This window comes from Lipotes vexillifer, unplaced genomic scaffold (genome assembly GCF_000442215.2).
Source record: "Lipotes vexillifer unplaced genomic scaffold, Lipotes_vexillifer_v1.1 scaffold760, whole genome shotgun sequence".
NCBI lineage: Eukaryota > Metazoa > Chordata > Mammalia > Artiodactyla > Lipotidae > Lipotes > Lipotes vexillifer.
The window spans coordinates 750,854-763,392 of NW_006772931.1; the positions used below are offsets into that span (position 1 = coordinate 750,854).

Consider the following 12,539-nt stretch of genomic DNA (forward strand, 5'->3'; position numbering starts at 1 on the left):
ACAGTGCACAGGACAGCTCCTCATGACAGAGAATGATCCTGATCTGACCCCAGTGTCAACTTTGCCGAGGTTGAGGAGAAAGCTCGGTGAAAGAGAGGCTAAACATGATGTTTCTTGCAATGCTCCAGACTAATACTAAGAACCTGAGCCCAGAAAATACCTCTGGGAAGAGTGAGGTAGAGAGAGCTTCAAGAGCCACTTCAGAAGAAGAATGCAGAGGTTGGGGTTTGACTGACCTAAGGTGAGGGAGTTACTCTCACATTTCTGGTTTTGTCAACTGGCTCAGCTTGGAGTACGCGAAATTCTCTTATTGGTAAATAAGAGCTTCCAATCCGAGGCAATCTAATAATGTAAACGCTATTTTCAATGTCAATTAAACATTGAAGTAAACAATCTGGAGTTATCTTTAGGAAGTTGAGATGATTAGCATAAGCCTACGAACACCACAGAATATTTTCTAAACACTTATACACTAGAATGCATCTTTTGGATTGGGGAGGCACTCAATAAAAGTTTGTTGGATTTACTAAAATTTGGTGAAATTGATTTTAAAGATAAAGTTTGAATAAAAGTGATCTAAAAGAAGCAGAGCAATTGGAAAGAACTTATAATCAGATTTAAATAAATTTATTATTTAAATAAATAATAAATATAAACATTTGAAAATAACTCTCACTTCTTTTAGCTCCTTCAAAAAAAATACCCACAGGATCAGAGGCAATATCAAATGCTCCATTAATATCATCCCCCAACCCTCTGTCTCTCTGTCTCTCTCCCTCTCTCCCTCTCTCTCTCTCTCTCTCTCTCTCTCTCTCTCTCTCTCTCACACACACACACACACACACACACACACACACACACACGAGTCATTGTTCTGTGGACCAACTTGGCCTGGTTTCTCCATAGATTTCTCATATGCCATTATTTTAACAATTAACATAATTAATAATTAATAACTACATAATATATAAATAAAAGAATTATGTGATAGTGTTTATATATTATTAATATATTATGATAAATCTTACTAATTATGATAATATGCCATTGTATTAATAATTATGTGAGTTCCTTCAAAGTAAATCCTAAAGTGTTTTTCTTCCTTCTGAATGCTTCAGATAGATGGATCTTTGGTCTTTTTCTGCTTTACAGTTTCTCTACAACTTTTACCTACCACGTTAACTTCATAGTAATGAAAAGCTAAGAGCCGGAATGATAGGGTGTCTGGGTTGGTTGATTTCACTAAGGCACAGTGGTGGCCACTGCCCAGCTTGCATCTCACTCTTGTCACAGCTCTAAGAGAAGTTTGAAAGGGGGGAAATAATTGAGTTTAATTTTAACCAACAAGCATTTACTGAGCAACCTCTTTGTGCCATTCAATTAAATGGCATTGACTCAGTTATACCCATTAAAGATTTACCCAATCATACTCATGTTTTTCATTGAGAAGAACTTAATCTTGTTCACCATATACTTTTATGCAATTTAAACATCCCTGTGGTTTCTTTCTAATCCCTTGTTAAATGCCTCTGAAATGACCACTGGAAGCTAGAACTGAGATGAATACCACATGAGTCTATATTTGTTTTTGGTTTTGTTTTTCATACTTTATTTATTTATTTATTTTTGGCTGCGTTGGGTCTTCACTGCTGTGCACGGGCTTTCTCTAGTTGTGGCGAGCAGGGGCTAGTCTGTTGCAGTGCACAGGCTTCTTACTGCGGTGGCTTCTCTTGTTGCAGAGCACAGGCTCTAGGCATGCGGGCTTCGGTAGGTGCAGCACGCAGCCTCACTAGTTGTGGTTTGTGGGCTCTAGCGCGCAGGCTCAGTAGTTGTGGCGCACGGGCTTAGTTGCTCTGCAGCATGTGGGATCTTCCCAGACCAGGGCTCGAACCTGTGTCCCCTGCATTGGCAGGTGGATTCTTAACCACTGTGCCACCAGGGAAGTCCCAAGTCTATATTTGACCAGGAGAAAATTCTTGTTTGCTTTTATTATGGGCCAGAATAAGTTCATTTAACAAGATGTGAATGTTATACATTCAGTGGAAAAAGAACAATGCCAGTTATTAGAAATAAAGTCATAATTAAAGAGGGTTTTTTTCCTATTGAATCGTTACTCTTTTTGCCCCCTAGTTTTAAATGAGTGCCCACAGCGCTGTGACTGCAAAGGAACTGAGTTGGAATGTATAAATGCTGGCTTGACGTCTGTGCCAACCGTTTCCAGCAATGTGACATTACTGTGAGTAAAATTCAAATCTTGATATTTGCTCTTGCAGTCACATGAAAACCGTGTACTCTAATCTAACCTCTCTTTGTTCTGTTTTATGCTACTTATATATTAGCAAAATCATAGAAAGTCCCTTTAAAACCACCAGCCATCAGAGAACTCTGCAGGCTTCTTCTCCAGGGAAAAAGTGTTTTAAACACTGTTTGTTAGATTAGCCAGGTTATCGTTTAGCTCACAAACATCTGTGGCCTGGAGTTATTTTCAATTTCCAATTCATGTATTATTACTAATATGCCAGTACTATACAAGTAAAAATAAGAATTTGAAAAAAAAAGGAAAGGTACTCACTTATTCTATCTCATTTTAAATAGTGGTAATTTGTCCAGGACTTTAAGGTATAAAAGATCCACGAAGCTAGCTGTGACATAATTGTGCAGGTTTTTCTGAACTCTGCATAGAAGTCTTGAGAGCCTCAGGAATTTGCCTGCGGACATATCATAATTTGGGCATGCATGACTTGGTTAGGATTTTTGTTGTGTTTTGTTAAATTATCTAGAGAAGAAAAAGTTAAATCACCATAGATGTTCCAGTCTATCATATTGCACTAACTGGCTAACCTTGTCAGATATTTGAAAACTGCTTTAATTTTGCTTTATGGACTTTTCGTTCTCACATGAAGGTTCTTATTTATTATGGGCATTTTCAAACGTGTGTGACGTAGTATGGAGCATCATCAAATATTCTCAAGCATGCAGCTTCTAGGGAAGAGTTTGGTTGGTCATAAAATCCATAATAACGTTTTCTTTCCATGTTTTTTTAGGTCTCTTAAGAAAAACAGTATTCACAGTCTTTCTGATAAAGTTTTCATCAAATACACAGAACTTAAAAAGATGTAAGTAGCTATTAATAGTGTTTTTATGGGAAAATCTATGGGATGTTTTGTTTAAGATGTTTTTAATCTAAGAGTAAAATGAAATACAAGGTTGATTACCTTTAAGCATTGAAAAGTATGCTTTCTTTCCATTTCATAATTTAAAATAACAACTGGTTTTACTTAAACCTTCCGTAGAGAGTTAAACTGGATTGAGCATCTCAGTAAGAAAATACATAGTTCCACGGTTTTACTCCAGATCATTTGGAAAATGACATTGCAGATTCAGAGGCACTAGATGCACTTTTTAACCTGGAAGAGTGTTAGCATAGACAAGAACCATCATTTAAAACATACAATTATAGGATATGGACTGTCTCCCAGGACAAAAAGAGCAAAAACACGATCTTGGTGAAATCGGTGATATTAGCATATCTGAGGAAAGAAAATAACAAATAGGACAAGGTCAGCCATGAGAAACAAAGTGTCAGGATGCTTCCAGCATCATCAAAAAAAGAAAACCAGGATCTGAGAGATACAATCCCTAGAGATAGTCTCTGTTGGGGGGCAGGGATGGATTGTGCATCTCCACCATAACTCCCATGAACTTTACTGTGACAAGGTTCATATCAAGATGGAGAATCTCTTTGTTTTGATTCCCTGCTCATCAATCAACCTTATGATGACTACATTAACTTCCTAAATTATTCATACTAAAGTATCTGGGAGGTTACCTTGGATGGGGAATAATAACATTCTAATTAGTGGAATGGAATACATCCTATTTAAATAAAGCAAATTGGGAATTCCCTGGCAGTCCAGTGGTTAGGGCTTCACACTTCCACTGCAGGGGGCATGGGTTCCATCCCTGGTCGGGGAACTGAAATCCCACATGCTGCATGGCGTGGCCAATAAATAAATAGATAGGTAGGTAGATAGATAGATAGATAGATAAATAAATAAGCAATTAAATATTCAACCTCTTGAGAGTTTGGTTACTCTGCGTCAGTCCCTCTGAGCCTGAGTCACTCTGGGATAATGGAGAGGTCAACTTTCTGCAATTGCCAAGGTGATCATTAGACTAGATTAGAAAATTAGCAAGACAATGTTGTAAGGCCCCTAAGTAGTACCGTCATCTTACAATTTTGCCCTTTAACATTCAGAATAGAAGGGAAAGTTTCTAGAAATGTGATATATATTAAAAATCCAGGATAAAAAATAATCTGATCCTTTACTGATACTGGACAAACACATTTGGTTTGAAATGCCATCAACGGTTCTGTGCTGCTCATGAATTTAGGTACAGACTCCCTTATACAAGAAAGGAAGCCCCTGAAAGAAGTCCATTAGCGAGGAAGAATCTTGTGTGAACATGGAGAATCATGCCTGTGTTTGATTGTAGCCTCCGTGATTCAGTGAGCTCCTTCTTCTCCATCCTGGAGAATGTGGTCCTGTTGTTATTGTCCCCTGGAGTAGCTATGCATTGGCTCTGGGGTTCCAGATTCCTCTAGAGAAGAAATCTTAACTATACTGCTTCTGGTCTTACTGGAAATGCTTAGAATCACAGCCTGTTCATTTCTACAAATCAGTATTGTCCTTGCCCTCCCTGAATAATGCTGAAGGGAAGAAAACTAAAAGAGCCTAGCAGAAAGGAAGGAAAAATATTCATGTTTTAGAGCAGCTGTTTAAAACCGTTATCTAGAGTCAGAGAAGTCTTGTGAATTCCTAATTAAGTCTTCTCATTATTTACAAGGTAACTAAAGTCTGCAACAGTTAAATGACTTACCTAAGATCTACAACTAACTAGTAGGAGAGCTAGAATTTACGCCCATATCTTCTGGTGCCCAGTGCAGTGTTTATTCTACAATAACCAGAAACCTAGAGATGGAAAGAAATTGCTCTAGCATCTAACTGAGTCTTCTGTCCCACGCAGGACCCCCTTCTGTATCTTTTTTGCCCCCGAATTTGGGGAAAGCTGACTTCTGGGGAGGCAGAGGTATCACTAGAAGGTTAAGCAAGGAGATTTAAAATTAGACTTCACGGGCCAAGTCCTTCCCTGGACCACTGATTCATAGCTTTGTTCTGTGTCAATACTTCTCTCTCGGTATCTGGTAGCCCACTGAAGGGAAGAACGTGGAAGCGCTATTGATAATACAGGCCCCAATTTTTCCTAGTGAAAAAAAAGTAGAGATTTTTTTCCCACCAGATTGCCCAGATCAGCCGGAAATTTCTCCAATTAAATGTTGAATTTCTCCAAAGTCTGAGAAAACGTAGGTACCACATCATAACCTGAGTATCACTCAGCAGGGGTTCTCTTAATGCAAGCTGTTATTTGATGCTTTCGAGGCAATTTGATTCTCCCAGAGACTCAGAGAGAAAAAAATTATAAGACTCTTATCAATAAGCATTCACCAAGTGTCTCTTACATGCAAGGCACATCAAGGGGGATTAAACGCAATTTCTTACATCCCTCTATCACTTTTTAAAGTTGACAAAGACTTCCAAAATTTGGAATTCTCATTTGGACTTTGACCCTCAAGGTCTGTGAGGTAGGGCAGACAGCGTCAGGTTCCTTTCAGGAATGAGGAAACCATCCTTGGAGAAGAGAGGTTGTTTGTCCAAAGTCAGCCAGCTGACAAGTATTAGAACTTGGCTTCAAAGCCAGACCTCTGACTGTAGTCCTCTGGAGGTCCACCCACATGGGTCGATCTCAGAATATTGTTACCATCGATGAAAGTGTCCAGAAAGCAAACTTTGGTTTCAAAATAACCGAAGTTCTTTATAAACATTATTCAAATATCCTAAAGCAGTTCATAAGCTCAGCAACTCTTCTTTAAATCTCCTTCCCCTCCCCCATCCCCTTTGCATACCACTCAGCTCCTCCTGTCACTCTCCGGAGCCCGCAGAAAAATCTCCCCAGCGTCAGGCAAGCCCTTGTCCTGTCCTGTCCCTTTTCTTCCTGATCCTGCATTACAACAGTCCAAACAACCAACGTAGCAAAACACAAACCATCCCCAGGAAGAGGTGTCAGGGGAAGGAGGAAACTAGATGGACAACCCCAGAACTCTTGGAAGAGACAGCAGGAGGGTACAAGCTGGCCAAGCCCACACGTTCGTTCATTCTTTCAACAAATATTTATTGATACCTATGAGGTGTCAAGGATATAGCGGTAAACAACACATATGGAAAGCCCTCTCCTCAAGGAGCCCAACTTCCCATGGAGAAAGATAAAAAGGCGTAGTGTGTTAGATAGTGATTATGGGGGAAAAAAATAAACCAGGAAGGGAATTAGGAGGTGCTGAGGGAAAGGAATTTCAAACGATAGGCAAATAAACTGTCCTGTCACATAACTCTACTACTGCCCAAAACGTCTGAAAAGCTCCCCGTGATTCTGAGCTTTACCCCAGGAGACTGATCAGAACACACCCAATAAGTCTTCTATGTAACTCCTCTGATATTCAAAGCTGGCCATTATCACCATGCACCCCACCACAGGTTTCTCCCCATGCAGCCTCGAATCCTTAACTTCTTACCCAAAGGGCCTGGTTCCAAATCTGTTTGTCACTCTGTATGTGGCCACCTACGTATTCCTTACGTGTAGTATCTAGAATAAATGTAATATTATCACTTGTATGACACATACAAGGGCAGAACAGGGGGAAGCTAGCAACCCTTCCTTTCTAAACTCCTTATGCCCTAAGGTTACACTTGTTCTTTTTGTGGCTATACTTCATACTCTGAACTCCTAGTGATTGTGTCTCTAAAATCCCTCATCCTGTACCATATGCAGAACTGACAAGTGACAGCTTGTCCATCCTGTACTTGCGCGCTTAGCACCTGAGAGCTAGTTGTGGCACTTCAGACTTATCCCTATTCAGTTTCACCCTGTTAGATTCAGCTTTTCTTACCAGACTGGGAAGACCTTTTTGGCTCATCCAACAGATTCACTCTTCATCCCAGCACTCTGTTATCTGAAAATAAGATGAGCTGTCTTTACCTAAGTCATGGAGCAGAATATTGAGCAAGACAGTGCCAGTATTCTTTATTTTGTCTAGAAAAGCATCATAAAACCACTTAATCAATGCCTGGTAGACATATAAGCAAAGTCGACCACACATTTTTATCTGATCAGTCTTTGAATGAAGAAAATCAAGTTGGTCTGACACGCCCTGTTTTTCGTGAACTGCCCTGTTCCTGTTCTCTCTGAGGTGCTCACAAAGCAGCATCATAATATCCTGTCCTACGATCTCGCCCAGAACCAACTTCAAGCTCATCCAACTATAGCTTGTGAAATCTACTTACCTGTTGGAAAATCAAAACGGCATTTGCCACCTTTCATTTTCCAGCCTCTCTTCCTTTCTCCAGATTCCACTGATCACGACTGAGAGTACGCATTTTCAGTGTTTCTCAGTTTCCAGGAGCAACTGTCCAAACCAGAGGCTTTAACTCATTTTGATTAACTTATTCCATCATTTTGGTCTTTCACTGCCACAATACTGTATCCTATTTATTCGCTTCAGTCCTGAGATCACCTTCATTGACCAAGAAGACAAGAACAATGTAGGAGTTGAAAATTTATATTGTTTTATTATTTCATGATAATATAAAACATGTCCCACACAGCAGGCTTGGGCTTTTCCTTAGCATTTTCTTGTTTCCAAACTATAACTAGAAATTCATTTCTACTGCCCATTGTATTCTTCACTGTCTGAGTTTTGAACATGTCTTAGGTCATTCTTTCCATTATGATTCCATTTGGTGAACCCCTCACCTTCATCCCTGGACTTTGAAGAAACCCCTTATGACCATACTATCCTCTTCCTGAACTGGATGGTCCTCTGGCTCTCTCCTAATACCATGTACCGCCACTGCCAGCACCTCTCATTGTCACATACGCTGAAACATATATGAGGATAAGTGTGCATTTGTTACAGGAATGATGTGTAGGACTAACACACAGGGCTAAAGAGAAGGTGGGGCGCATCTTCAGCAAGGAGGACCAAAAAAGCATAAGCAGAAACACTCAAAGGATGTTAGGAAGAGAGTGACCAGGGAAGTTTGTCTAAAGGAAACGAGTTCCTGCAGGAATGATGGAGTGTATGCGGGAGAGGTCATTGAATCATGATTGTAGGGCCTTTGAACGCTAGGCTAGAGCATCTGGGCTTTATTCTGTTTGACCAGGGAAAAGACATGCATGAATATGTGTTTTAGATTGTATTGAGCTTATAAAGTTGACATGCATCTTTAAGTTGTATTGGGATATATCCTAAGGGATCACCCAATTTAACGTCAAGTGCGTCTCCGGTCTTGCATGCTCTAAATATTCACAGTGAAATTAAGGTCATTTCGGCATCCAGAAAAAGAAATTCCTAAGTCAAAATAAAATGTTAATTGCTAGATGAACAAATGTCACTTATCTGAATGCTTTCACTAGGGATCAGTTTATTCTTTTTAATATTCTTTTAAACTTTCTGACATTAGGGGGTAAGAAGCAATTTAAGATGATCTTTGAGAGAAAGAAATAAAATACAGTTTATGAGCTTGACCATAGCACTTCATCACTGCTACCACGGAAACCAGTAGCAGTTCCTCTCCTCACTGTGACATAAATTTTATATAAATTAGGAATTCCTTCTTAAACTGGGTTCCTGTTCAGCGCAATCATTGGCAACAAAATGTAATTCAAGGAGTCTGCCTGGCTCATGAATACAAAATGTTGCATTAAAAAAATAGCCTATAAACATGCATGCCATTAAAGCATTTATTTGCTTTAGTTTCAGGTACATAAATTCCTGGCGTTTCTGCTTGAAAAGTCCTGACAGCTGAAACAGCAGGAATTCATGAACCAGTTTGAGAGAAAGAAATAAAATACAGTTTATGAGCTTGACCATAGCACTTCATCACTGCTACCACGGAAACCAGTAGCAGTTCCTCTCCTCACTGTGACATAAATTTTATATAAATTAGGAATTCCTTCTTAAACTGGGTTCCTGTTCAGCGCAATCATTGGCAACAAAATGTAATTCAAGGAGTCTGCCTGGCTCATGAATACAAAATGTTGCATTAAAAAAATAGCCTATAAACATGCATGCCATTAAAGCATTTATTTGCTTTAGTTTCAGGTACATAAATTCCTGGCGTTTCTGCTTGAAAAGTCCTGACAGCTGAAAAAGCAGGAATTCATGAACCAGTAAGTTATTCTTAGAAGAACCATTCAGTGTAAAGTATATCAAACGGGCTCATATCTCAGCTGTGAAGAAAAAGAGGACACCACTTGCCAAATTGTCATGTTTCCAAATTTCCCCTCATATTCACCAAGCTACTATTCTGTAAAGAAGAAAGCAGATACTGAAAGATCAAGTTAAAAAATTCAGCAGCCTAAGTCTGAGATGAGAGACCTGGGACTCTAGTTCTCCGTGGGGTGCCAGCAAACTGGCTAAATAGAAGACTAGAGCTTCTTTATTATTTAAGAAGTTGGAGTCTTAACTGGTGTCAGTGAAGGCAGATAGACTGAACATATCAGGTGAGTCGTGCAGATCAAAAGCACAAGGTCAAATTCACAGTTTACAACTGCCCCCATCTCTTCAAGATTGACAACGTGTAGGTAAAATGCGCAGTGCACTTTCGACTTAATTATCTTAAATGAAGTGTAAATAACACTAGTTAGGTAGTAAATTTTATATTTAAGAGGAACTTCAAATATGTAGATTATGGTATTATATTCTTTTTCTATTTTCATTTGCTATTGTAATATAATTCACCATATTAACTTTCATTACATCACTCTAAGGGCTCTGAAAATGCTAAAACAGATATTGATATGTATGGGTTCATTCTATTCATAGCAGAACTTTAAAGCAAAAGCAGAATTTATGCTACAGTGTGAAGCATCTCCTGTTGCAGCAGGGAGAGGGGGATGGAATGGCACGAGTTCTTACAGGGTTTTCAAGTTTACTCTGTAGGATTGAAATTGTTGCTTTGTGTGTCACTCATGCATGTGCTCTGTAGTACGTAGCTTTTCCACATGGTGGTACACAGAGAAAATGACAATATTTGTTCAATATTTGGGATAAAAGATGGGTTTGTTAATAACTGGAAGCTAATCTTGGCTTTACTTTGCCACCTTGTGGGCTGAGGACATGGATATCCCAGCACAGCTACAATGCAGTCATGGCTCAAAGGCTGGGAAGCTTCGCTGGGAATAATTGTGGTGTAACAAAATTCAGAGTACAGCCAGATGCCGAACAAGCAAAAGATCTACCAATAGTTTTGCAGTGAAGTATCCTAACAATGAGAAAGTGTAAAATATTTTAGGAAGCAGGAATCCCCTGGCGGTCCAGTGGTTAGGACTCTGCACTTCCACTGCAGGGGGCATGGGTCCAGTCCCTGGTTGGGGAAACTAAGATCCCACAAGCCACGTGGCCAAAAGCAAAACAAATCAAAACAAAACTTCAGGACCCAAATCAAATCAAAATAAGAGATAGGGAAGCCACTCAGAAGATTATGTAGACATTAGTTACTATTAATAGCGTGAATATTTCCTGCCTAAAGTTCTTTAGAAAATATGAAATCAAGGCTAACCTCCCATTGTATTAATATAATGAGCACAGGAAATGGAAGTTGTTTACTTAGATACTCCTGAAAGTGCTATTATTGAATCCATACACTCTTGCTACATTGCTTCAGCGGTTAAGTAGCTCATGGCCCTGTGAGCTGAAGTTGGTACACTGGCCCCAGTTCAGCCACTGATGCCATTTGCAACCTTGAGCCCCTCTCTAACTAGCTGCACCCTTCTCACTCTGCATCTTGAAACAGAAGGAGACTTGCCCTCACCTCGTTTCATGGGAATAGAATGAAGAGAAATGAGGAGTTGAAGGTGGAACTCTGTACTGAAAGAGCAAGAAAGCTCAGCAGTGAGAGCCTGGCTAGTCTCACATTGGTGGGCAACCATGCATGTCAGAGAAGGAAGGCCACCAGAATGCCAGTTTGCAGAAATAAGACTAGTTCTGTCCCCACACACAGCATGCTGGACCTCAGTGGTTCAAGTCAGAGATGTCGGGGTCTCATTGCACGGGCGCTGTCAGGACAGCAGGCACAGCTAGGCTCACAGCCTTCTCTCATTGGCAATGCTCCTACCTCCCAACATGAGAATAAGATAGGACTTTATGAGCCAGGTGCACAAATTGTCTTCAGGTGAAGAAACAGCCTAACAAATACATGAACCATAATCACATGGCTCTTCTATCTTATTCCTACCAGATTCCTTCAGCATAATTGTATTAGACATATATCCAGGAAAGCATTCTTTGGATTACATAATCTGCAAATACTGTGAGTAACTTCTTTATAATTATGAGTACAATATTAAGTAACAATTAAAAGGGTAGAATGAATGGTACTTTTTTAAAGGCTCGACTTTGGATATAGAGAAATGGGAGAAATAAGTTTTCACAAAGTTCAGTGTAATTAGTTATTACATTGAAAGAACTGCTAAAAAATTCCAAGTTTTACCAGAAGACAGGTCTGAAGGCTCTCTTAAATCTTGTCTCCTCAAGTTTGGGTCATTTCCACAAATAGAAAATATATAACTTACCTATACACTTTCTTAAAATGTTAGTCTACTAAGGATGTGACCAAAAGGACAAAAGCAAAAATCACCTCACATATTTATTCTACCGTTACACTCTAACATAATACAATGTCCCAATACATTATTTTTGGCCACTTTCCTGGTCCTGGCCCTGGTGCTTGTCACACTGGGCTTTTGGTTATCTGTATCTCCTGCCTGTTCTTTGATTTTCTGGCCCCTGCTCATCCAGTAGAGTGCTTTCAGAAACAGATGTCCAGTTATTATATGTGACTAAAGTGGAGTATTAAGTTTGCCTCGTTTACTCACCCATGCTATTTGTAGATATCTCAACCACAACTGCATTACAACTCTCAGACCTGGAGTATTCAAAGACTTACATCATCTAACTTGGCTGTAAGTATTCTAGCTTTTCCTTCCCTAGGATCACAGTCCTAATGATAGTCATCAAGGCTCATAGTTTCCATCTGTTTATGTATCTTGTTTATTATGCTTATTTTTCTGCTTGTCACGTAACCTGAAGCATGTTACCCAAGCAATTCAGATAATGGCTTTGCCAAATGGTGGTTGTGTGAAGAGAAATCAGTGCTGCGTTTTTTCAGGTGGCCTCTGCGCCCAGAAGTCGGCTTGCTAAGTCATCCATCCACCTGGTGTTTACCTATAGCAGGGTGTCTCAGCCCAGCTCTACTGGCATTTTGGCCCAGATAATTCTTTGATTGTGGTGGGGGGGGGGGCGTGCATTTTAGGATGTTTAGTGCCATCTGTGGCCTCTACCCCACTAGATGCCAACAGTACTCATTCCCAGAGTTGTGACAATCAAAAATGTCTCCAGACAATCCCAAATATCCCTTGGGGGA

The 12,539-nt window shown here is 39.8% G+C and overlaps 1 protein-coding gene across 1 annotated transcript in view; it reads left to right on the top strand.

The window, feature by feature from the left end:
* RXFP2 (relaxin family peptide receptor 2) overlaps positions 1-12,539 on the top strand; it is a 50,229-nt gene that overhangs the window by 5,527 nt on the left and 32,163 nt on the right. Inside the window, 4 exon segments of the mRNA XM_007447945.1 lie at positions 2,131-2,236; positions 3,045-3,116; positions 11,355-11,426; positions 12,007-12,078. Coding sequence (XP_007448007.1) covers positions 2,131-2,236; positions 3,045-3,116; positions 11,355-11,426; positions 12,007-12,078 — 322 coding nt within the window.